The sequence below is a fragment of the Canis aureus genome, chromosome 6, assembly GCF_053574225.1.
Source record: "Canis aureus isolate CA01 chromosome 6, VMU_Caureus_v.1.0, whole genome shotgun sequence".
NCBI lineage: Eukaryota > Metazoa > Chordata > Mammalia > Carnivora > Canidae > Canis > Canis aureus.
The window spans coordinates 47,909,432-47,936,998 of record NC_135616.1 but is presented as its reverse complement, the minus strand read 5'-3'; the positions used below and the strand labels follow the sequence as shown (position 1 = coordinate 47,936,998).

At 37.1% G+C, this 27,567-nt stretch overlaps 1 protein-coding gene and 1 long non-coding RNA gene across 6 annotated transcripts in view; one reads left to right on the top strand and one right to left on the bottom strand.

Moving 5' to 3' along the window:
• WDR64 (WD repeat domain 64) overlaps positions 1-11,915 on the top strand; it is a 144,115-nt gene extending 132,200 nt beyond the window's left edge. For 3 of the 5 annotated variants that reach the window (XM_077901479.1, XM_077901477.1, XM_077901478.1), the window contains 5 exons: positions 1,423-1,611; positions 3,539-3,644; positions 6,381-6,461; positions 7,251-7,364; positions 11,347-11,915. In XM_077901479.1, coding sequence (XP_077757605.1) covers positions 1,423-1,611; positions 3,539-3,644; positions 6,381-6,461; positions 7,251-7,364; positions 11,347-11,427 — 571 coding nt within the window. In that variant the 3' untranslated portion in view covers positions 11,428-11,915. Of the gene's footprint in view, positions 1-1,422; positions 1,612-3,538; positions 3,645-6,380; positions 6,462-7,250; positions 7,365-11,346 lie in introns of those variants that run through there. The other 2 variants (XR_013381834.1, XM_077901480.1) reach the window with 2 other exon arrangements.
• LOC144316051 (uncharacterized) lies at positions 1,298-27,505 on the bottom strand. The gene is made up of 3 exons (XR_013381853.1): positions 27,374-27,505; positions 11,097-11,196; positions 1,298-1,532 (listed from the first exon to the last, which is right to left on the bottom strand). It is a non-coding gene; the product is annotated as an uncharacterized LOC144316051 (long non-coding RNA).
• Between the last annotated feature and the right edge of the window lie 62 nt (positions 27,506-27,567).

Sequence of the window (27,567 nt, the reverse complement as noted above, 5' to 3'; positions counted from 1 at the left end):
AGACTAGTTGCCCTTGGCATGGAGAAATTACTTTCTCCATGATTCCTTCAAGGGAAGATCTCCCTAGTTACACAGTTCAGAAAAAGTATTTCTATAAATAGCTATCTCAGATACAGTTCTCTTTATAACTAAGCTCTGTCCTTTTGCAAACACTAGCTTCCACTTTCTAAAGGAGTAGGCAATTTTAACACTCTAAATCCTTCTTGTCAGAAAGATTATGATTTTATAATAGGAAAAACTGTAATAAAGGCTTAGCTCTTGGACAGAGGATCAAAGGGGTGAAGATCCATATCTGTGGCCCAGTAAATCAGGCTGAGAGGTAGGAAGAATCATCTGGGGGAATTCCACTAAACAAAGAGAGCAGACAGTGCTTCAGTCCTGTCCTAGAACAGAGTTGAGAGTTGTCCTGAAGATAGTCCTGACCCTCTAATTTCCATGCTGGAAGGGCTAGTCCATTTTACTTTGGTAAAGACTCTGGCAAAGCCACAGCATTTATGCAGTGTTGGGGAAGTCAACTATGTAAGGATGTAAAGTGCTCATGCTACATTCTTAGGAGGCTGTCAGATGCAAGGAGTGCTAGGTGAATACCTCTGCTCTGCCTTCTCCTCAACACCTGCCCCCTTGACATAGGAAACCACTTGGACTTTATGCAATTAACTCTTTAGTTCATTTAGCTCATCCTCCTTATGGGTCATGATGACTGCTTCCATCATTTGCTATTCTGAGGTTGAAATCAAGACATAAAAGAAAAATCTTCCACATACTGTTTTATCTTTCCTTGATACCCAGGGCACATACTCCTGCTAACGACATTCTGTAGTACTTTAAAGCAGGTAGGCTACTTAGAGGAATCTCCTGCAGTGAACCGCTGGAGAAATAATGCATACAGATAAAGAGCTGCTTCTTCTGGCACCCTATTTCAGAACTCAGTGACAAAAAATTAGTATGGTGTTTCAATAATAAGAGGAGTTATGGATGGAGGTTGAGAGGATGTTGGTAATAGGAAAAGCATCCATAGGAAACACCTCCCACACATTCTACTGATGCTGATACAGAAGTAGGCAGCTGAAATGTAACCCATTCAAAGGCCTAATTCAGCTAATATACTGTCGGTCAACATGGGTTCTGATCACCTTGAATGAGCAGGGCTATTTGGGGAAATAGCTGTTCTTTGTTTCCTGATTTTAGTGAATAGGTATTAGAAGTACAGATTCAAGTCAATACTTCCCAATATTGTTGTAGATTAGAATTCCAAATGATTAACTAATAAAACATGACAATGCTCTGATTAGTCTCATGTATTTAATAGAAAGAGTCCTAGAATCAAGCTTCAAATCCCTCTTGGACCAGTGAAAATCCATATAAATGATCTTATAAACAGAATAACTTCCACTGAATTCCACTTTCTTTGCCTCTCCTCAGGCTCTGGCATGCCTTCAGTGGTCATTACTGTGGATATTTTGGACAGCGAAGACTGCTTGAACTATCACAAATAAGTGATTTCATTCTGCCATGTGATGTTAATGAATATCCTGTAGAAATAAAAGAAGAAAACAAGTTCACAGAGAAGAAGCAAAAATATGAATATCCTTTGGTATTTGACCGGCAAAAGTAAGACCTTTGTTATTTTTTGTTTTGTTTTGTTTTTTAGATGAGCAGACAAGAATTAAACTTTCAGGATACTGTGACACTGTGCTGGATGTGGAGAATTCCAAAGTGAAAAGTCCAGGGCTTTTCAATAAGGTTGCAGTCCAGTAGAAGTGAGAAACATGTAAACAAAAAGCTACAATTCTGTATATGAGTACTTCTAAGAAAATTTAATTCTGAAGATAATCATAGAAAAGCAAATGGGATGTAACCAAACAAAGAAGACCAAAGAGATAATTTTGGTCTTCTTTATTTAGTTAAATCCTATTTAAGTAAAAGCACTAAATTATGAAACTGTATGATACATAAAATTTTTCAAGACTTGGAGCCCAGTGAGCAAGTAGGGAAGACATGGTAGGAAATAGAGCAAGAAAAGTTTATAGAGGCCAAATCACAATGAGCTTTTGTTATGGGCTAGCATAAGGATTTTAAACTTTACAGAAACCATACTGATAGAATACACAAGAGAAAAAAAAAAGGTCTGAAGAAAAGGATAGTGAGTTTGGTTTTGGACAGATTTAAGTCTAGATGCTTGTGGGACACCCAAGTGGAGATCTTTAATAAGCATTGAAATAAGCCTGTCTGGATGTTGAAAAGAAAACCACAAGCAAATGGTATGATGGCAGTCAAGGGAGGAGAGAGTTGTTAAGTAAAATGGTAGCAAGGACACATTTGCAGAAGGTAGCCATGAAGTCACATAGGACAGGAGAAAAGTAAACCTTGGATTTGTCATTGTTTTAGGGGATGACCCTGGAGAGGGTAATTTCAATGAAGTGATGGGTTAAAATTACAGGATGGTGCTTGAGAAATAAATAGGAGACATGAGGTGACAATCATATAGATTACTTTGTAAGGAAGTCAGATAGCTCTACGGTTGGTTAAGAGTTTTATTCATGGGTTCACTTGTGCCTCGGGGACACTTGAGTGTTGCTTAAAGGCTTAGAGGAAGAGAACAGCTCTCAGTAGGGAATGGAGTGTTGGCAGAAGGTGTTTTGTGCTTTTGTAATGTTCAGTCCTGTTTTTGATGTGGTTAGATCTTTGTCATAATGGAAGAGATAAGTGCTTATTTGAGATCAACATGAGCAAAGCCTGGTGGATAACCTCAGGGGACCAGACCAACCTGGACTGGCAACATGGAGCAGATCAGCACTGGGAGAAATGACTAGAGGAGCCCAAAGTGGGAAGAATCAGAGAGAATTGTCTAAAATAAAGTATTTTAGGGAAATCCTAAGTGAGTCAAAGCTGGAGAGACTCAGTGCCATCATCTAGTCCAACAGCTGGTAGGACTAGGAATTGAAACTAAGAGACACAAGTCACACAGAATTTGGATTAAGACAGGAGCAAGTTGAGAAAAATCAACAAGCATTCCAGGTGATGGACAAAACTCCATGGAGGTGCTCAAGGCTTGCCTTGGCTAGCCAGCAAGAGCACTGGAGAAGTTTTGCCAAAATGTGGGAGGTGGTGTGGTAGAGCCAAGACTCAAGATGTGCCAAAGTTCACCAAGCAAAGTTGATTGATCTCCCTTGGGTAATTGCTGAGCTTTGACCATCCATCTATCTTAGTACTCACAATAGTATATTCTAATTTGGTGATATGCATCCCCTTCACTAACTCTATGAGTTCTTTGAGGATAAGAATATGTTTTGTACATCTTTATACACCCAAGTTGTTAGCTTAATGCTTCACACACAGTAGACACTCAAAAGGTATTCCAGTGAACAGATAGAGAATGATTACTAAGTGCAGAGATAGCATCATTAGGACTGGTGCCATGGGAGCCAGAGAATTGGGGACCCGAAGAAAGAAGGACATAATAGATATTTGTTTCATAGGCAGAGAATAAAAGATTTGGGTACACACTGAACAGCTTTCCTTGTATCTTTTTATGCAGATGGAAAAAAATGAGCTCAATGTCTTTGCTTTTCAAACGTACACCTCCCAAGGCCTTTGAAGTGGATCATGACTTTAAGTTTTTCAAGTCTCTTTCTTCTCCCAAGGTAGCCTTAAAACAAATGAACAAAAACAAACAAACAAATGAAAGAAAACACTTTGTTTTCCTGAATTTAGATCTCTCCAGTGTATTAGTTTTTCACTGCTGCTATTACAAATTACTACACACTTGGTGGCTTAAAAGATACAAATTAATTATCTGACAGTTTTTTTATATGTCAAAAGTCTGCCCTTGGTCTTGCTGAGCTAAAACTAAGGTGTTGCCAGAGCTCTGTTCGTTTTCTGGAGGCTCTAGGGGAGAATCTCAATGCTTTAGTCTGTGGCCTTCTTCCTTCATCTTCAAACCCAGAAATGTGACTTCTCCCTGATGGTTTTCCTATGATCACAGGTCTCTGACCGAGTAGGAAATGCTCTCTGCTTTTAAGGATGTCTCTCAATAGATTGGGCCCACTTGGATGAACCATCTCAAGGGTCCTGACCTTAATCACATCTGCAAAATTCCTTTTGCCCAGTGAGGCAGTGTGGTCAGAGATTGGGGGTGGAGGAAATAGGGTGTGGACATCTTTAGTTGCCATGATTCTACCTATCACAGACACATGTCAGTGTAGAATTAGGAGAGAAATGGGTGCTGCTATTCATTCTATTTCTAATATTCCTAAAGAGTGGATATAGCAGGAGTTGATTTCAAGATCTTCCACATAGTAAACCAAACTTAAGCTTTCTAACCATATCTCCCAATATTAATCTACCATTGCCCCACCCTCTACAAATCAGGTTAGTCCTTGTTGCCTGAGCATTACTGTCTTGTGCCCTGACACTTTGCCTGAGCCGTCCTTGCCACATCTATGTCTGTCATGTCCATCCTACCTTTGTAATTGACAAAGTATTAGTATCTAGAATACAAAAGAATGCCTTAAAAATCAGTAAGAGAGCCAGTCCAATTTAAAAAATTGTCAAATACTTGAATAGATCTATCACAAAAGGAAAAAAACAAAGTTTGCCAGTAAGGATACAATGAAACGCTCAACCTCATTAGTAAATGTGGAAATTCACATCAATAACATGATAAGATATGGTTTTACATCCAGCAGATTGCCAAATATCAGAAAGTCTGACAATATCAAGGGTGAGTATGGATTTAGCACAATCAGAAACTAGTCTGCTGGTGGAAGTAGTGTAAATTAATAGAGCCACTTTGGAAAACAATATGGCATTAATGAGTAAAGTTGAAAATAGGTATAGTCTACTAGAGATATACCCTGGGGAAACTCATAAACAGGCTCAGGAGGAGGTGCGAGAATGCTCAGAGCAGTATCGTTTGTAGTAACAAAAACCTGAAAGCAGCCTAAATGTTTATGAACAGTATAATCAGTACACAATTACAGCGTATCTATAGATTGGAATACTATGGAGCAGTGAACATAAATGGACCAACATAACACTCACCTGTATGGACAATAGTTTCAACATGTTACTGAATGAAAAAGTTTTGCTTAAGAGTATATAGGTAATAATTTCATTTATATAAAAGTCGAAAAGAGGCAAAACTAAATAAAATATTGTTTGGGTAAAAATCATTTAATATAAAACTATATAAATAAAAGCAAGAGTATTAAAAGCACAAAATTAAAGACAGTCATTACATTTAAGTGCACATGAAATGTACTGAGAACTTCAAAGTTGACAGTGTTGTTTCAATTCGTAAAACAAAGCAGTGAGTCCATGGATGTCTATTATGCCATTATTGTTTTACAGTACCAACTTCATATTTGATAAATACTTAATATTTTCTAAATGAAACAATTTTTATAAGCCCTACCTTTCTGTCCAAATGGAACCCAGCTGCTCCCACGGGCAGAGGCCAGGCAGGAGAAGGACAGGATGTGAAGTGTGACACACTTAGGTTTAAACTTAGATAAATTGTTTTATCCCTTTCTTCATTAGATAGCCCTCAAAGTGTTGCTTTGAGAATTGAGAAAAATGTATACCAGTTACATCACAGATACTCGATAAATGCTAATTCCACATTCCCCGACAACCCCAGTCTCTCCCTGCTTTGTGTCTTATAGCATAGTTCATTTACCATGTTCTCCAGCGAAAATTGGAGTATTTGTATACATACACTTACTTCCCACCCACCACTAAGTCCTGAGCTCTTTATGGCCAAAGACATGTGCATAGCATATAACAGATACTTAATTTTGTTGAACAGGATTGAAATAGCATGACCTAAAATAAAGATTGGTGTATACTTTTAATATTCTCTTCCAATTTGAAGATAAGAAATAATCTTTTAGAGTAAATTAACTGAAGCATTAAATACATTTTGGGAAATCTTTAGCAAAGTTCTAAAGCTCTTGAAATGATTAAATGCCCCAAGGATTGCCTTCTCCTTAATACACTTTTGCTTTTCAACTAGTTGGTAAAATAATAAAACTTTAATGCTAAAGTTGAGTTAAAACACCTTTTTCTTAGGAATCTCTGATTTTTACCAGAATCTTGTTTTGCCCATTTCTTTTCTTTTTCAACTGTATAAAATGTATTCATTCACTTATTTTTGACATATCATAATCAGTAATAGTAATACAATGATACTAAGTGTTACATTAAGCAGCACCACACTACATGTGTTATTTTATTGGACCCTCATAAATAGTCAATGAAGGGAAAAATTGCCCCAGATCATCCAGCTAATAAGCAGCAGAGTCAGGTTTTAAACCCAGAAATTTTGCCACTGATGAAATGTGCCCTTTGCTTTAAAGTTTCACTCTTATTTTTTGCAGATTCGACGATGTGCCTTAGAAGGATTCATGACGGAAAACAGAGAGGCAGGGATTGTATTTGGTTCCCTTCCTATATATAGGGTGAGTTGGAGGTTTCTGGGACTAGAATAGCTAAAAAACAATAGGGAATCTGACATTTCACTCCTGACCCTGGGCTACCAAACAAGATTGAAGACAATATGTCACCCAGGCAACTGCTGCTGCTATGAGCATGCTGTGTCAGACTCCAAAGAAGTCTCTAGTTCTAGGCCTCGATCACTTGTCTGTGCCATTCCACATTAAACACCACCACAGAAAATTATTTCAGACTCTATCCTGGCTTTTCATCACCTACAAGATAAAATCCAAACACTTTTAGGCTGATGTACAAACCTTTCATAATCTGGCCTCTGCCTGAACTGTCTGATCTCGTTTTCTACCACATTCCTCTATGTACCCTACACTCCAGCTATGCTAAATTACTTGGCATTTTTTAAGCATCATCGCTCTTCCTTCTTCTGTGACTTTGCCCATGTTCTCCTCCTTACTCATCCTTCCAGTCTCCATTCCAGATAATCTCTGCTAAATTAAAGAACTAATTAAACCCAGAATAATTAACTGAAGATGAAGTATTTCAATTTAATTTTAACTCATAATTTCTTAAAATGTTCTTTCTCCTTCCTGAGAACATGTTCATTATAACAGGATCAAACACTTAAGCTGCAGATGATGTTAAGGACAAAGTGTCAAGAAGAAATAGTGGGCATCTGGAAAGGAGGGTATATTTTAAAGCAGTTGGAGCTTTTAGTTCCCTATTCTCCACCCCTGAATTCACATTACAAAGTAATTGCCTTTAGTATGACCTACTAACTCTTTACTTATGGCTTCTAGGTACCAAGCCCTACCAGCCTAAGATTCCTTCCATTCATTGGTTTAGAAGCACAAAAGGAATCTGCAGATGGCATTGTAGGAAAAAAGAAAGGAAGTCATGTTCAACATGAAAAAGTTAGTACTTAATATTCGATTGTTTCCTATTTCTGTCTGGATTGTTAATTATTTCTTTGTTCCCAGAATCATTCTGGGCCTGAAATTATCTCAGTTCATACTCTTGTCATGAATATTCCAGGATGCTTGCATTTTAGCTCAGTAAGATGGAAATCATGAATTTGCTGAATGGAGAGAAAAATCAAATAGGACCTCTGAACCTGACAAATGAAACTTTTCCAGAGCTAATTTAATACTTAGATTTACTGCCTAGTTTTAAAAGGTAGGCAATGTGATATAATATCTGTAAAGGCTGTGTAACCATTCTTGTACCTACAAGATGAAGCCATGATATTGGTAAGTTTCTGGCTCACCAGACAAGAAGTATTCTCATGTATTAATAGGAGTAGCTAACATGCAATGCTTTAGGGTTTACATTGCATTTTTATAAATGATTCCCTTCATTTTCACAGTAATTACTCAAAAAAGTGGGAGGAAAGTGGAGCCTAACCAGAGTGTAAGTGACTTGCCAAAGATCACATAAGAATTAAGTGATAAACTGAGGTTGACTCTGACTCCAAATGTCATGCTCATCTTATCAAATGTCCAGCCTAGAAAATTCAAATGCTGTCACTCATCTACTAGTTCTAGGAAGCTTGTATGGGCCTAACTTGACCTGTGGCCATTCATTCCATCATTAAAATAGATCAGACCTTAAGGGGGAGATCTATTAACATATGGTACATTTAATATGCCTCTATCCTATGAAGTCAGACTAAAAGCAGAGAGGAGCTGGTTCTTATTGCCTCTGCCTAACGGGATAACAGACAACAATCACAACCACCACCAACAACAAAACACTACTTTATTTAATTATATAGAAAACTTGACCATCATTCTGTCCTCATGCACATCATGAGAATATGAATGATTTCTACTAGTCCTCAACTCTAAGAATTTTTGGCAAAAGAAGGGTTTTCATAAGATACTATAATTTATTTTAATTGTTTTAAGTAATGGATGAAACACAGTGGTATAAATAATCCAAAACTAAAAAGTAGTCAAAACAGTGTTTTGGGTCCTATAATTCACATATTTTATGCCTGCATTTGCATTCTTATCTGCTTTGCCTCATCTGATATTAAATATACTTTACATTCTCTAAATACAAACTAAGTGACAGAAAAAAGATAGCCACATATGTCTTAAATGCCAGGGGGAAGAAAAAAATTTAATTAAAAATTAGTCATGGTTAATGTACATAATGAACAATTTACATTTAGATAATCAGAAATTGCACTATGATTAGTTTTATCAAAGATCATGAAATATGATAAATTATTTGTCCAAATGGAGAGGAATTTTCAATATATCTGTTGCTTTTAATGTATGCTTTATTTTGTCTTTAACACTCTGAGAGATCATTATCCAAGAAGGGCAAAGGGAGTAGATGTCTCTATTTGCTTACAGAAAGGGGACCACAAAACCATAATTTAAAATACTCCTTCTGGTTTAACAAAGAAAAGGTTAAGTGTTGTCAGGTGCTAAAATCTGTTTCCAAAATAAAATTAGGTCCTTTTCAAAAAATTGTGCACCTAGCAATATGACAATAAAATCTGGGAACTGTTATAATGAACCATTATGTTGATTGTCTGCAATTTTAGGAACCCATACAGCCTAATTGGGAAAACAGTGGATGAAGTCAAATCAATAAATACTCATCAAATGCCTATTTTCATAAAAAGTACTTCCAAGAAGCTGAGCATAAATTTACCTCAGAAAGTTTAATATTCAAATTCCAATTTTTGAAATAAATTTACCTACTATGTGCCTTGTACTGTGCTAGACATCAAGAAGCCTTTCATAGATCAAGGAGCTCCTGGTATAGAGAAAATTCTTTGAGCATAGTCCAAAAACAAGTATCTTCATCTCTTTGACTTATTATTTTTAATTAACAGAAATGCTGATTCCAACTATTAATGTCATTAAGTGGTTTCTAAATCTCTAGAAATAAACAAGTACAAAATATTAACCATAGTACAGGAAAACATACTTCGGAACATAATTTTATACAGCTGAACAGCACAGGTTTGAACTGGGAGGATCTACTTAAATGCAGATTTTTTTCAATAGATACAATACTGTACCGTATTTTCTCTTCCTGATGATTTTCTTAATAACATTTTCCTTTCTCTAACTTATTTTATTGCAACAATATGGTATATGTGCTTATAAACTATGCAGGTTATCAGTAAGGCTTCCAGTCAACAGTAGGCTGTTGGTAGTGAAGTGTAGGGGAGTTAAAAGCTATGCATGGATTTCCTACTGTGGGGAGCAGGGTATTGCTCAAGGGTCAAATGTAGTTCCTTTTTAGTTTAAATGTGGGAAGAGAGTGGGAGAATATGAACTTTGTGACATGTTCCATTTACAAAATTATAGAAACATACCCAATAATAGAAAAATGATTAAGTAAAAGATAGTAATACATGATAGCATACTCTGTAGTTTTTCAAAGAATAACAAAAACTCACACAATTTTATTTTAGGTAAAAGAGGATATAAACTACATCTGAGTGATATTGCTAGTGATCATGGCTAACATTTGTTTTTAGAGTACATACTGAACGTTCGATATATACTCTTTCAATGAATCCTCATAACATTAAGGTAGCTAGGATTATCATCCTCACTTTATGTTTAAGAACACTGAAGCACAGAGGATAAGTAATTTAAGATCCTCAAAGAAGTAAATAATAAAGTTGGGATCTAAACCCAGCAGGTCGACTTCAGAGCCTGGACACTTAAATACATGCAATGTGATTCAGAGGTAAGTAAGCCGCTGTGCCTCCCCTGGTCGCAGTAACCGGATGAGAGTCTGCAAGTAATGAACACTGACGGATTCACCCTTCCCACTATTCTCTTATTCCCTTGCTCTAGTTTATTTTTCTTCATAGCTTCTGTCACTACCTGACATTACAATCTAGAAAAGTTCATTTATTTGTAATGATTCATCTCAATAGAACATAAGATCCACAAAGGCAGGCACTATGACTTATTCTCTGCTGGACTCCAGCATTCAGAACAGACTGACACATAAGTCATACCAAAAAAAAAAAAAATTGCTGAATGAAAGAGACCAAAGAAGGAAGGGAGAGAGCAAGAGAAAGCGAAGGAAAATAAGGATAGAAAATTAAAGAAACATGAGTGCAGCTTGGGAAACTGCATGGGTTGGTTAGTGAATTGGTGTGGGGAACTGCTTCCCACCTTATAATTCAAAAGGGAAGGAGTAGTTGGGTTCCCTGTAAATGTTCAAGCCTAACAGAACTTTAAGTGGTTGAATTTTGACCTTGGGGCTCACTTTGTATTTTACCTTTACCTAAAACTCTCCCGTTTTGTCTTTCTTTCTTCTTCCTCATAATAAGCCATAATATCAAATTGATGTGTACTGTAAATATTAGCTGAATATTACTGAAAAAATTAGATACTTCTTATTTTGAATTTTTAAACCAAAGGAGTTTAACTTTTTATAGTAATCTCTAATATAAAAAGTTATTTTGAGGTCAAAAAAAAAAAGTTATTTTGGGTGTTCCAAAAATACCCAATTCAAAACTAATTTACATTTCTAATTTGTGGGATCATTACTTGATTTTATTTTCCTGTAAGTCAATGGACTCTGATGATACTAACATACAATATTTCTATGCCTTACAACAGTCTAGCAAGCTTCTATAATTTGCTTTGTTTTAAACAAACCTTTATAGATGGGGCAGTTGAGTCCCAGTATGGTAGTCACGTAGTTAGTCTAAAGCTTCTGCTCTTCCATCACACCCTTCTGGAACTCCACATTTTTATCCTGAGGCACACAGGATAGTTAAATAAATAACGATACTTCCTTACTAGGAGGATTAAAATCTCTAAGAAAATTAGTGGTGCTACTTGACTCTGAAAAATTGTATTTATCATATAACGCCAGCTATTAACTGACATATCTTTTATTTCACAGATGCCACGGAAGAGAAGTCTGAAAAGAAACTTGGTCCCACAAATAAATCTGACTTCTTTCTTCCCGTCCATCTCCAAGTGAAGAGAGAAAAATCAGAAGTGGCTGCTGGGGCCTGACCTGCATATAAAATGGCAAGATCTGAATGGTACTCCAGTCTTAATTTCAGGATGAAAGTGAGGGTCGCCAGACACTGTCACCATATCCATATCCTCAGGCTATCCTTTCAATGGAGAAGTTTACTCAAGGAGCTCAGGTGGATTCAACTCTAAACAAGCAAGCAGCAAGCAGCCAAGTGTACAACTTCTTTAATACATGGAAATCCACTTAGGGAACAGGCAATATTTCTTGCTTACTGTCAGCAAAATGACACATAAGGAAACAAAGAAAATCAATAGCATTTAGTAGATTTAAAATAATATGGTTACCAATGGTCAGCTTTTTGCCTCCCCTCCTTGTTCACCCTAATTCATAACCAATACTATTATTTGAATGTATTCAGTAAGAGGCAAATTACTTGTGTCATGCTATGTGTTATGCAAAGAAAATTATTAAAAAGAAAAACGTGACAAGCAAGCCTCTAGCTCTTTGTCTTCCCCATTTAAGGAAATTTCATATGGAAGAAACTTTTTCTTTGATAAAGTTAGATGTTATTTAAATTTCATCTAGAAATGACTCCAAATTAAAAAAAAAAAAAACAATGTTCATCTCTTACTAATTCTCTCATTGATTGATTCCAGTGATTTGGTGAAAAGGTTAATTTTACCAATGGATATTCATGTATTTTTACACTTTTTTTGTGTTTGTATGAAAGCATCTAAATTTGATCAACAATAAATGAGATTTTTAAAAAGATGTACTTATTTATTTGAGAGAGGGAGAGATAGAGTGAAAGAGAGAGTTTGCCACTCAGAGAGGGGCAGAAGGAGAGAATCCTCAGGCCGACTCTCCGCTGAGCTCCAAGCCAGGGAAGGGCTTGATTTCACAACCCTGAGATCAAGACCTGAGCAAAACTAAGAGTCAGACGGTTAACTGACTGAGTCACCAGGTGCCCCAATAAATGAGACTTTACATAAGTCAAAGGCATGAGAATAGTATCAGAATTGAAGCCTGCAGATTTGCTAACCCAAGGCTCTTTGGGAAATGATTCAAAGCTCTGAGTAATAAAAGTATTCCCATGTCAAGGGTTGTATGCACCCAAAGCACTATGTCACTTGGTAAGAAAAAACTATAGTCTCATAGTATTTGTTTCTGCCTTTCCATTCTGAAAGGGTTCTATAATTCTTAAGATCCTAACAACCTTGGAAAAATAAAATAAAATTTTTATTCACATATACTTAAACGTCTATTTCTAAAAAGGCACTAATTTTTGGTGTTTGTAGGAACGTGATAATTTCTCCTACTAATTTTCTTGTTTAACTTTTTTCTTCATGTACCTTAATTACATAAGAAACTTAAGTTCCAAGATAAAATATTGAACATTATGGTTTTTAAGTTTTTAAACATAATTTTAATAATTTACTCAAGTGAAAGAAGAGACTATAGAAAAACAGCACAGTTAAGGAAAATTAGTATCTATCTATACCTAAGAAAACCAAAAGATCCTTTCTTAAAAATTGAGGTATAAGTGACATATCACATTATATTAGTTTCATTATACAATGATTCGATATTAGTATTTACTGTAAAATGATCACCACCACAGTAAGTCTGGTTAGCATCTGTCACCATATGTATTCACAACATTTCTTTTTTTCTTGTGCTGAGGACCTGTAAGACCTACTCTCTTAGGAACTTTCAAAATGCAATTCAGTATTAATAACTATAGTCACCATGCTGTCCATTACAATGCCATGACTAGGGGAGGTCTGTACCCATTGATCTTGCTTTTTCTATCTTGCCCCAGAAGATTTTTTTAAAGAATTCTAAAAGCAAAAAGGAAAACTTCCAAGTTTATAAAAATCATTCCATTTTCCACCTTGTAGTCTCATTGTAAAAGAAGGTCATTTTATCCCTAGGCATATATATCCTAAAACAAGACCATACTGGATACCCTGCCCATACTCAGTCCCTCTAACATAGCATTCAAGACTCTCAATTGACATTGCCTTCCCTTTTTGATTGAGAAATTCTCTCAAACTTCTTTTAACAAATATACAGTTTCTTGAACTTCTTAAGATTAGAAAAATATATTTCAGCACTTTTGTATATTGCATAATAAGTGATTTCATTTTAGTATGTTGCTGAAATGACACTATAGCAATGTAATTTTTATGATACACATACTAAAAAACTTTATCATTCAGATATCCAATGATGGATTGATTAATCATTTAAGAAAAGGCTAGACTTATTGACAAATTTAAATATAGATCATTTCATTGCATGATGTCTGGTGTGGAATGCTTAAAATGTTTACTAAAATATAGGTAATGATTTCTGCTTCAGATAATGGTAGGCTAGGTCATTTGGACCAATCACTCTCACTGAAGACAACTAGAAAACATGAACAATATATAAAAAGGTATATCAGTGAAGGCATCTGAATGCATATAAGGTGGTAAAGCATGAAGACACCAGATTCTCAGGGAAGACTGAGGCTCAGGTAGATGGACCCAGCTTTTGAAGTCAATTTTCCCATGCAAGCATGTGCAGGTTCCAGGAGGGAAGAGTAGGAAGCTAAGAAGCTGAAGTGGTAATTAGGTCCAAGGGGACAGTGAGTGGAATTAGGATCAAGGGGTAAAGCACTGTCACTTTGGGTTGAGGCTCCCAAGAACTACAACCTAGAAATATGGGTGACATGAAGGTAGACAGATCTTTACTGGGGACTACAGTTCACCTTCCAACTATTTCAATTCCTAAAATCGGACTAAAGTACTCCAAAATTGATAGAGCCCCCCAGGAGCCTGCAGAAACAAGAGTAAGTACTATGATGAAAAATGACATCATTTTAGGCCTTCAATTATGTTTTCATTATTCCAAGTATATGTCTGACACACTAAAAAAATGACCAATTAGGGCAGCCCCGGTGGCGCAGCGGTTTAGCGCCACCTGCAGCCCAGGGCGTGATCCTGGAGACCCAGGATCGAGTCCCACGTCGGGCTCCCTGCATGGAGCCTGCTTCTCCCTCTGCCTGTGTCTCTGCCTCTCTCTCTAGCTGTGTCTCTATGAATAAATAAACTTTAAAAAATAAATAAATAAGTAAATAAATAAATAAATGACCAATTACACATGGAGATAAAACAACAAGAATGAAACTGACAAAAAAAAAAAAGCAAGTAATAGAAACACACTTTAAAATAATTGTGCTTGCTCTATTGGAGATAAAACTCAAGATTTAGAATTTCAACAGAGAATTAGAATTTGTTGGTTAAGAATCAAATTGAAATTCTAGACCCAAAAAGCACAATTACCAAAATTAAAAACTAAAAGGTTATAACAAAAGAGTAGGTCAACTGAAGAGAACATCTGTGAGCTGAAAAATAAGTTGTAGGTATATAGGTATTTGTTATAGAAACCTTTCAAATTCTCTGATGTTCACATTTTTTCCACAATAAAATGAAAGGAAAAGAAGTCTAAAGAGGAATCAATAAAACATTTTGGAGAGAAATTAAAGAAACCCTATATAAATGCAAGGGTATATTTATGTTCATGTTTTGAAGACGCAATTTTATAAAGATGTCAATACTCTCTAGATTAATCATCTATTGTTGACTTTAAAAAACACCAAAAATAGAGAGGAAGACAAACCATGAGAGACTCATGACTCTGGGAAACAAAGGGTTGCAGAATGGGCAGTAGGGGTCGGAACAGGGTGACTGGGTGACAGGCATTAAGGAGAGCACATGATGTGATGAGGGCTGGGTGTTATATGTTGGCAAATTGTATTTAAATTAAAATAAGTAATAAAAACCACCAAAAAATTAAGTGGCTTAAAATAACCATTTTATCTATTATTTGGGCTGGACCCAGTTGAGCACTTCTGATCTCCCCAGTGTCAGTCACTGCAGCAGGGGGCTAGATGGTTTAGGGTAGCCTCCTCACACATCTCATGATGGACCTCTCTCTATATATGGTCTCTCATTCTCACTGAAGCTAGGCCAGAATTCTTCACAGGATAGTCTCAGGGTTTCAGAAGAAGAACAAAAACTACAAGACCCCTGGAAACCTAGGCTTCCTAGGTTGAGGATTCACAAAATGTTATTTCTATTGTGTTATATTAGCCTAATTAAGTTACAAGGCAAACCCAATTCCAGGGCAGGGGAAGAAATATTACAAAGGGGCATGCATACAAAAATGGGAAAAATTTGTGCTTTTTTGTGATCTACCACATTCACCAAATTGATCTTTAAATCTAATCTCATCTCAATCAAAATCTCTGCATTTAAATTTTAAAAATTTTAATTTAAATTTATATTCTATAAGGATTTAAATTGACAAGCTTCTCAAATATTTAATTAATAATATGAGAAAGGTTGGGGCTCCTGGGTGGCTTAGTAGTTGAGGTCTGCCTTTGGCTCAAGTCATGATCCCAGGGTCCTGGGAGTCCTGCATTGGGCTCCCCACAAGGAGCTTGCTTCTCCCTCTGCCTATGTCTCTACCTCTCTTTTTGTGTCTCTCAGGAATAAATAAATAAAAGTTTAAAACAAAAGAATATAAGAAGGGTCAAAAAAAGAATATAAAAGGATCAAGAATAACCAGGAATATAAAGGACAATTCTTCTTGAAAGATCAAAATACAGAATTGCTTAACTATATATCAAGACTTATGACAAACCTATAGTCATTAAGAGTAAGTGATATTGGCACAAGAATAGACAAATAGACAAATAGATGGGAGTAAAAAGCACAGAAAACAACCCTCACATATCTAGACATTTGATTTATGTCAGAAGCAGGACTGCAGCAAGGTATTTAAAAATTATCTTTTCAATAAATGTTCATGGGAGAATTAGGAGAATTACAATTATTGAAAAACATGAAAAATGACCTCTACTTTGCACTATGTATAGAAATCAGTGTCAATGATAATTCTAAGAATGAAAAGCAAAATATAAAGTGATTTTAGAATTAAAGGATGATTTTTTCATGAGCTGGGAGAAGGGAAATAATTTTAAGTAGACTCCATGATCAGCATGGAGCCTAGCATGGGGCTTGAACCCATGACCCTGAGATCAAGACCTGAACTGAGATCAAGAGCTGGATGCCACCCAGGTACCCCAATAATTTTTAAATAGTATACAAAAAGTACCTGAACACAAAGAAAAATCCTGAAAAACTGATCCATATTAAAATTTAAAATTTCTGTTCAAAAGCACTATTAAGAAAGTAAAACAGCAAGCCACAGAATGGCTGAGATTTGAATCACATATAACCAAGAAAGGACTTTCGTCCAGAGTGTATGAAAAACTCCAACAAATCAGTAAGAAAATTACAGACAATCCACTAGAATAAGCAAGAGGCATGACCTGACGTTTCATAAGAGGATATCCAGATAGCTGATACATGTATGAAAAGGCACTCCATCTCCCTAGTAATGCTAACCAAAACCATATGAGATACCTCTACACAAACCCCAGAATGACTAAAATTAAAGGGACTAACAATATCAAGTATTGGCAAAGATCTGCAATAAGAACTCTTACATACTTCTGGTGGAAGTGGAAGTGTAAAATGCTCTTTGGAAAACTTTTTAGTATCTATTAACATTGAACAAATGTGCATTCCATGACTCAGAAATTCTTGTGCAGCCCGGGTGGCTCAGTGGTTTAGCACCACCTTCAGCCCAGGGCCTAGCACCTCCCAGACCCGGGATCGAGTCCCATGTCAGGCTCCCTGCACGGAGCCTGCTTCTCCCTCTGCCTGTGTCTCTGCTCCTCTCTCTCTCTCTCTCTCTCTCTCTCATAAATAAATAAAATCTTAAAGGAAAAAAAAGAAATTCTACTCTTAGGTCTGTATACCCAACAGAAATATGTGTACATGTACCTCAAAAGACATGTTAAACAATGCTCACAGCCTTGTTACTTATAATACCTCCATTTTGGAAACTATCCAAATGTTTTTCATGGTGGAATGGATAAATAAATTTTCATATGTATTCATATAATAGAACACAATAAAAATGAATAAACTACCTATACACAAAACATGGATGGATCTCATGAATAATGTTGAGCAGAAGCCACATACAAATTAACATAAGCTACAGGTTTCACTCAAATAAATTAAAAAACAAAAACAAGAGACTATAGTGGTTTAGGTATGAATTCTAGTTTGTAAATTAAAAAAAAGAAATACAAGAAAGTGGCTGCTATAGAATCGGGATAGTGGTTACCTTTTAGGCAGAGGGAAAGTGTAGTTTTGGGGATAGTATGGGGGGAATTTGTACTGTGTCAACTTAGCTTATCTGTAGCTACTTTTTCCAGAATTTTCTGTTCTATAATTCTAGGTTAGTGTAGGCTATCTGAACTTGAGTACAATATGGAAGGCAAAAGTGAAGCAGTAACTATATATATTTTTACACCCAAAAGGTGGTTCAGGGTACCAGGTATGGTTGCATTTAGTGCATATTTTCCTGATTTCCTGGTTCATCTTGGTCCTATGCACAGAAGTGCAGATGGGGCAGTCCTGTGCTACAACTATCCCAAACCTCCTTCTTCGGCTTCTCTGACTCCTGGACCAGACTGTCTGGTCTGCTGACTTAAGAACCAACATGAGAGACAGAAGAAACAGCTGTATGTAAACCATTAGCTCCCACAGTTGTCAGGATAAATCCCATATTGTAGAGCAATCTTCATCATTTTCTGTAATGAAACCTTGGATGAGGGATCCCTGGGTGGCGCAGCGGTTTGGCGCCTGCCTTTGGCCCAGGGCATGATCCTGGAGACCCGGGATCGAATCCCACATCGGGCTCCCGGTGCATGGAGCCTGCTTCTCCCTCTGCCTATGTCTCTGCCTCTCTCTCTCTCTGTGACGATCATAAATAATAAATAAAAATTTAAAAAAAAAAAAAAAGAAACCTTGGATGATCTACAAGAGGCATAAAAGAGGCCTCTTGGGTGCTAGGAACATTTTATTTTTTGACTTGTAATGATAAAATGAGCTTTCCATCTATCTTTAGACCGATTTTCTACAGCTATACTATATTTCACAATAAAAGTTAAAAAAAAATAATTAAATTACATGTTACAGCCAAAATAGACCAAAACTGCTGTCAGGACTTGTTTAGAATTATTGCACTTTACACATGAAAAAATTGTTTCTTTAATAATTGTTGTGTTTCATTTCTAAATAAAGAGCTATGAGAAAAAGGCTTGGAATGCTAATCATAAGTTCTTCTCTGAAAATAACACATTATTATAGGTGTATATAGTCTTATTTCTAACAAGAAGAAAGCCAAACAGTTATAATCATCACTGAATTTTTTTCTCCTTTAATTCTACTTTGAAATGCTAGAGGCATATTGATGTGCTATTTAAAAATGTTGATCAAATACATATAATATGTGAATGTAGTTATGACCTTGAGGACATTTACTGAATTAAACGTTATTGTCTTCATTGCCTCATTGCATTTCAGCATCAACATTTGTTACAATTCCTGCCTTCAGTCAATATCCATTATGAGAAGAAATTCAACAAAATATGAAAATGATTAAAAGCTTATGAGATCTCTGCCAAATAATGTGATCTCCACAAATTGTCATGTGTCTACACTGTTTTAATCTCTGAAAATCATCATGTTTTAAAGACAAGAAATATTTAAAGTATTAAATTGTAAACTTTTAAAAATAGGAAATTGGGGGCCTGGGTGACTCAGTCCATTGAGCATCTGACGTTTGGTTTTGGCTCAGGTCATGTTCTCAGGGTCATGAGACCCAGCCCCATGTCAGGCTCTTCCCTCAGCATGGGGTCTGCTTAAGGGTCTTCCCTTCCTCTGCCCCTCCTACTCGTGCACTGTCTCTCTCTCTCAAATACATACATTTTTTTTAAAAAAATAGGAAATTGAAATATAAAGTATTACTATTTTAATGACAGAACTCCCCAAAACACCTTTGGCAATTCATGGGTGTTCATTAACAACTTGAGGAAGACTACACTGCCAAGTCTAGCCCCAAACTAAATATTCAGGCTTATCTCCTCGCTAAATTTTAGGCAATCCAGGCTACTCACCATTCCCCAATGAGCTCTAAACTTTCGCTTATTTTCCTTTTCTCTTGCTCCTGGCAACCAAATATCTGCAGTGGACAGAACTCCAAGGAGTATCAATATGAAGAGGCAAAAAAAACCTTGCTTAGAAATGTCAGAGGAAAATCAGAAGAGAATTGAACACACAGAGGCCAAGACTTTCAAAGAAGAAGTTATCAATGGTGTGACATTTGGCAATGAGAACGAGGAAAAAGATGGGATGATCTTTGTGTTAGCTCATGGTTTTTATTCAACTTCCTTGAGGCCCTGAGAATTTTGAGATATCTCGCCCATATTACTCTCAAAAACAATATCTTTTTTGCTGTGAAAGTAGGGTAGCCAGATATAGACTTGTAGGAGCGAAGAGGCTTAAACATATATAAAGACTGAGAAGGGAGTCAAAACATTTAAGAGAAAAACTGAAGATACCAGAGATGCCTGTGATATTTGTTGAAGGAAGATTTGCCTTAGACCAGAGGCAGTACTTATCTTTTATAAGGAACAGGAAACAATCAGTGGTACAAATAGAGATGAAACAGTAGTTGCCATGGGACAATCAAAGGAGTTCCTGCCAATTTGTCTCAGCTTCCCCCATGAATAGTGGCAATAACTAACATACAGTTAGTATTTATTACCTATCAACTCCATGTTAAGCACTAGACATAGATTTTCTCATTGAATACTTGTAATACAATGATGCTCTTAGTATCTAAATTTACTAAGAGTAAACATATAGATTCAAAGGAATACATGCTCCCTGATGTTTATAGCAGCACTATCAACGATAGCTAAACTATGGAGAGAGCCCAAATGTCCATCGACTCATGGATGGATAAAGATGTGGTACACACATACACACACTTGCACACACACACTCATGCTTGCAGGAATATTACTCAGCCATCAAAAAGAATGAAGTCATACACCTGCACCCCGATGTTTGTAGCAGCAATGTCCACAATAGCCAAACTGTGGAAGGAGCCTCGGTGTCCATCGAAAGATGAATGGATAAAGAACATGTGGTCTATGTATTCAATGGAATATTACTCAGCCATTAGAAACTACAAATACCCACCATTTGCTTCGACATGGATGGACCTGGAGGGTATTAGGCTGAGTGAAATAAGTCAATCGGAAAAAGACAAACATTATATGGTCTCATTCATTTGGGGAATATAAAAATTAGTGAAAGGGAATAAAGGGAAAGGAGAGAAAATGAGTGAAAATATCAGTGAGGGTGACAAAACATGAGAGACACCTAACTCTGGGAAATGAACAAGGGGTAGTGGAAGGGGAGGTGGGCAGGGGGATGGGGTGACTGGGTGATGGGCACTGAGGGGGACACTTAGTGGGATGAGCACTGGGTGTTATGCTATATGTTGGCAAACTGAACTCCAATTAAAAAAAAATTTTTTTTTAAAAAAGAATGAAGTCCTGGCATTTGCAAAGACATAGATGGAGCTAGAGTGTATTATGCTAAGCAAAATAAGTCAGTCAAAGACAAATATCATATGAGCTCACTCATGTGGAATTCAAGAAAGAAAACAGATGAACATATGGGAAAAGGGAAAAGAAATAAAAGAAAGAAAGAAAGAAGCCAAAAGAGACTCTTAATGATAGAGAACAAACTGAGGTTTGGTGGAGGAGGTATGTGGTACATGGGCTAGATGGAGGATGGATATTAAGAAGGGCACTTGCTATGATGAGTGCTGGCAGTTGTATGATGAATCACTGAATTCTATTCCAGAAACAAATATGGCACTGTATATTAACTACCTAAAATTTAAATTACAATAAATAAATAAATTTTAAAAATAAATTTACATAGAACACAGAGACTTAGAGAAATTAAGTAATTGAGAATAAAATTCTGATTCCCAGGCCCAAATCATTAGCCAATCAGAACCGGTAGTGAAACTGGAACAAGGGCTTTAGTGCTGGTTGAAAGGGAACTTGGATATTGATGGAAGAATGGAAAAGACTTCCAGGTAGCATTAAAAGTCCAAGTGGGTTTTTAAAAATGTGAATTTGCAATGGTTCTAATCTATGAGTTATGGGATCTTCTCTAGAACTCCATTTGAGTTGAAAAGCTCTGTGGTTTGATTGGAGATTTTACAGAATGAACATAAGGGAAGGACAGGGTAAATGATTTAGTGAAACAGCAAAGCAGTATTTTATGGTGAACCATAGTATGGAGGCTGATCAAGAAGATGGTGAAGCTAGCAGAGTACTGATAACCCAGGGAAAGTATGTGGCCATTTATCACTTAGTACTTTCAAAGTGTATTTGAAAAGTAGTAGTGACTGAGTTAGTTGTAGGTTGTTTTCCAGTCAGAGTGTGTTAATGAAATTTTAGATTACAGAAACGGAACAGTCCTAATGTGGAAGTATAGTGAAGGGCCACAGGGAAGGACCCCTGAAAGAAAGTGTAGGTAAAGTTCATTAAAACTGAGATCAGGAAATTCAAATGTGTATTAAATAAATTTCCCAAGAGATATAAAAGATGCCCAGGAAGATGGTGGAACTGAATTTGAATGAAAATACTTTGAGCCATTTTGTATGCGGGTAAAGAAGGAATGATTTTGAAAAAGAAACGGGGGAGAGGCAGGAGGCTAGAATGTGTCATTGTCACCATCTGACCTTGGGTTGTACTAAAAGGATGGAATGGTTTGCAATTGAATGGAGGATCTGGCAAGCATAGTGGAAAGGATTAGCAAGTAGGGCAGGAGTATGGGGACAAGCCAAGAGAGAGGAAGCGCAGAACAGAACTAAAATAAAGGATAAATGAGGACAGGTGACCCGAAGGGCCCAGGATTTGGGGTGAAGGACAGCAAGAACAAGAGATAAAATAATATTGGCCAGGGGGATCCCTGGGTGGCGCAGCGGTTTGGCGCCTGCCTTTGGCCCAGGGCGCGATCCTGGGGATCCGGGATCGAGTCCCACGTCGGGCTCCCGGTGCATGGGGCCTGCTTCTCCCTCTGCCTGTGTCTCTGCCTCTCTCTCTCTCACTGTGTGCCTATCATAAATAAATAAAAATAAAAAATAAAAAAATAATAATAATATTGGCCAATATCAGCATTCTGACTATAATATTTGTATAAAGGTATTTCAGTGAGAGCTAGCACAGTTACTTGGTGATGCCCTAAGCTGCACCATTTTGGGGCAGGACAAAAATTTTAGCTCTTGTTGGACTTCTAGTTTCTGTAAAGTTTAAATAGAGAAAATCAAAGTAGTGGGAACCATTTTTCACATTATGCATCTATTCCTTGGATCTGGAATAGAGCAAATTCTACTCTTCCTTTCATTTTCCTAAATCTTAGCTACCCTTTAGATCTACATGGCAACCAGTCGCTGCACGAAGTCTTTCTGTCTTCATTGAACAAGGAACTTCTATTGCCTTTTCTATCATTTTTATACAGCAGCATTGATTACTCGCAACACCAAACTCACTTTTCAGTAGTTACAACCTTTGGAACGTGGCAATAGCTTTTTTAATAAAAGACAAAAACGAATCTGACAACCACAGATCTTACAAATCCATGACCAACCAGACACCATGGGAATGAAGGCATGGAGCTCCAGACCCACTTCCAGAATTCCAAACAAAGCTGACCTAACTAAGAATGAGGGGTAGTCCCTCCCTCACCTTGCTACTGCAAACTTTGCCCATGACATAAAGTTACTCCTAATCTTCTCCTGTTGACTCTGAGTCGTGTGACATGTCACCCATTGCAAGATTTGAACAATAGTGTAGAGGGTTGTGTGAGGATTAAGGGAGAATATACAGGAAAGGCTCAATGTCCCACCCACAGGAAGCACTATTTAAGTGTTTTCTATTATCATCATTCTTCCTGTTGTTTTCATTATTGTTATTATTATTTTCTCTCCTATCAATAGCTCAGAAAAATGTAAAAGTAGTATAGATCCTACCTGTAAACTAGGGCAACTGTTCTCATAGAATCACAAGGGCAGCTTTCACAATATGTCTGTAGCAGGACAGGAAGAGTGGGAGAGACAGAACAATTCCCCCCAAATGTGTCCACATCCTATTCCCCAGAATCTGCGGCTATGTCACCTTACATGTCAAAGGGACTTTGCAGATATGGTTAATTAAAGATTCTGAGATGGGGAGCTCATCCTGGATTATCTAGGTGAGCACAGAGTAATCACAAAAGTCATTATACAAGCGAGGCAAGAGGGTGAAAGTTAATAAAAAGAGATTTGACCATAAAAGCAGAGGCTGGAGTGATGTGCTTTGAAGATGGAGGAAGGGCCACCAGCCCAGGAATGCAGGCTTCTTCAGAAGCTTGGGAAAGACAGGAAAACACATTGATCCTGGAGTCTCTAGAAAGAACACAATCCTGGTGACACTTTGATTTTAGCCTCGTAAGATCTGCCTCAGATGTTTGGGCTCCAGGACAATAAGATAATAAATTTGTGCTCTTTTATTTTTTATGTGTTTTTTAAATTTAAATTCAGTTAATTAACATATAAGTATTATTGATTTCAGAGGTAGAAGTCAGTGATTCATCAGTCTTATAGAATACCCAGTGTTGTTTTTAAACCATTACAGTGATAGAAAACAAACCAATGAGGGAAGGGCTAAAAGTTACATTGCAATCACCCAGGGGACCCAGGCATCATTCTTTTTTTTTCCTACCATTTTTTTTTTATTTAAACTCAATTTGCCAACATATAGTATAGCACCCAGTGCTCATCTCATGAAGTGCCCTCCTCAGTGCCCATCATCCAGTTACCCCATTCCCCCACCCACCTCCCCTTTCACAACCAGAGTTAGGAGTCATTTGATCATTTCCCAGAGTTAGGAGTTTTCCCAGAGTTATGGTTTTCTCTCTCTCTAATTTTTCCCATTCAGTTTCCCTCCTTTCCCTTATAACTTCTTCCACTATTTCTTATATTCCACATATGAGTGAAACCATATGATGATTGTCTTTCTCCAATTGACTTATTTCACTTAGCCTAATACCCTCCAGTTCCATCCATGTCGAAGCAAATGGTGGGTATTTGTCCCTTCTGATGGCTGAGTAATATTCCATTGTAAATATATACCACATCTTCTTTATCCATTCATCTGTCGGGGACATCATGGCTCCTTCCACAGTTTGGCTACTGTGAACATTGCTGCTATGAACACTGGGGTGCAGGTGTTCCGGTGTTTCACTACATCAGTATCTTGGAGTAAATACCCAGCAGTGCAATTGCTGGGTCGTGGGTAGCTCTATTTTTAACTTCTTGAGGAACCCTCACACAGTCTTCCAGAGTGGCTGTACCAGTTCACATTCCCACCAATAGTGCAAGAGGGTTCCCCTTTCTCCACATCCTCTCCAACATTTGTTGTATCCTGTCTTGTTAATTTTCACCATTCTCACTGGTGTGATGTGGAATCTCATTGTGGTTTTGATTTTTATTATTTGTATTTTCCTGATGGCAAGTGATGTGAAGCATTTTCTCATGTGTTTGTTGGCCATGTGTGTGTCTTCTTTGGTGAAATTTTGTTCATGTCTTCTGCCCATTTCATGTTTCTTGGGTGTTGAGTTTGATAAGTTCTTAATAGACATTGGATACGAGCCCTTTATCTGGTAAGTCATTTGCAAATATCTTGTCCCATTCTGTAGGTTGTCTTTTAGTTTTGTTGACTGTTTCCTTTGCTGTGCAGAAGCTTTTTATCTTGATCAAGTCCCAATAGTTCATTTGTGCTTTTGTTTCCCTTGCCTCCATAGATGTATCTTGCAAGAAGCTGCTGTGGCCAAGTTCAAAAAGGGTGTTGCCTGTGTTCTCCTCTAGGATTTTGATGAATTCTTTCCTCACATTTAGATCTTTCAACCATTTTGAGTTTATCATTATGTATGGTGTAAGAGAATGGTCTAGTTTCATTCTTCTGCACGTGGCTGTCCAATTTCCCCAGCACCATTTATTTAAGAGACTGTGCTTTTTCCAGTGGACATTCTTTCCTGCTTTGTCAAATATTAGTTGACCATAGAGTTAAGGACCTATTTCTGGGTTCTTTATTCTGTTCCATTGATCTATGTGTCTGTTTTTGTGCCAGTACCACACTGTCTTGATGATCACAGCTTTGTAATACAGCTTGAAATCCAGCATTGTGATGCCCCTGGCATTGGTTTTCTTTTTCAATATTCCTTTGGCTATTCAGGGTCTTTTCTGATTCCACACAAATCTTAAGATTATTTGTTCCAACTCTGTGAAGAAAGTCCATAGTATTTTGATACTGATTGCATTGAACGTGTAAATTGCCCTGGGTAGCTAAACATTTTCACAATGTTAATTCTTCCAATCCATGAGCATGGAATGTTTTTCCAACTCTTTACACCTTCTTCAATTTCTTTCAGAAGTGTTCTGTAGTTTGTAGGGTATAGATCCTTTACCTCTTTGGTTAGGTTTATTCCTAGGCATCTTATGGTTTGGGGAGCAATTGTAAATGGGATGGGTCCCTTAATATCTCTTTATTCAGTCTCACTGTTAGTGTATAGAAATGCCACTGATTTCTGTGCATTGATTTTGTATCCTGCCACACTGCCGAATTACTGTATGAGTTCTAGCAATCTCGGGGTGGAGGCTTTTGGGTTTTCTATATACAGTATCATGTCATCTGCAAAGAGGGAAAATTTGACTTCTTTGTCAATCAGGATGCCTTTTATTTCTTTTTGTTGTCTGATTGCTGAGGCTAGGACTTCCAGTACTATGTTGAATAGCAGTGGTGAGAGTGGACATCCCTGTCGTGTTCCTAATCTTAAGGGAAAAGTTCTCAGCGTTTCCCCATTGAGAATGATATTTGCTGTGGGCTTTTCATAAATGGCTTTTAAGATATTGAGGAATGCTCCCTCTATCCCTACACTTTGAAGAGTTTTACCCGGGCATCATTTTTGTCCTTGCCAGCTTAATCTCCCAGATAACATCCCCTTGCCTGCAGCCAGAGCTGTGAAGTACTGAACTGGGATGTGAAGGACAACAGGAAAGTTTCTGAGACTAAAGGAAGTGCCTTTATCATGTAGTTGGTCCAACTCACAGAGCAATGCAAGATTACAGAATAAGTGCTAGATTACAGAATAAGTGGTATAACACTTTGATACTGGGCAAAAATGAGAAAGAAATATGAACCAGAGCAGTTCCAGACACTGGCTGCTTCAGCAGCATCCATGAGTCTACCAATTCCCACTGAAGCCCAGCTCAGCTATATGGCATTTACGATTACTTAATTCACTTATGCATTGTGTTTTATCTGCTTTGTTCTTTCACTTATTTTCAACCAAACTAAATTACAAACTTTTGGGGATTAGGGACATTTTATATTTTTTAAACTCCAATTGAAATGGATTATTGGACTCATTCATTGTGGAAGCTAACAATCTTGGCCCTAAAATTCTGGCTATCTTTTCTCCACAAAATCCTAAAACTCCATCTGCTATTTGATTCAGCCCAGTTTTGAGGCTGTGTGTGGCCAGGATATTTTGGGCAATGTCTTACCACATTTTAGGATGACATAATTAGATATATTCCAGTCTAGCAGATTTTACTCCCACCAAGCTGGAAACACTTCATAATAATTACCAATGTGATAATAATCACCAATGGCAATTTTTACATAAAGGAAAATTTTTACATTTTTTATATACGTCTAAAATATATAGGCCAAAGCACATCTTCTCATTATAAGCTAAGTAATCAAAAAAGAGGGTGATATATCTTAGCCAGCTCTCTGGCATAAAAGGAGAATATTTTCTCTCAAGGCACTTCACTTCCTTCAGGTGTCACCTTTAAGAGTCGTTTTCTGAGGATTCTCACTTGCAATGGCACCTTCCCTACCCACCTCTACTCCCTGGCTGTCTTTCTTACTGTTCTTTATATCACTTAGCATCCAGTTGATAATATTCATTTGCTTGTTTTTTAGTATCTGTTATTCCCCTCTCTCCAAAAGTAGGGACTCTGGTTACATGACTTGTTGTTTTCCCAAGTTCTAGAATGATGCCAGCCCGGAGCAGGACTGACATCATAAGCTGTTTT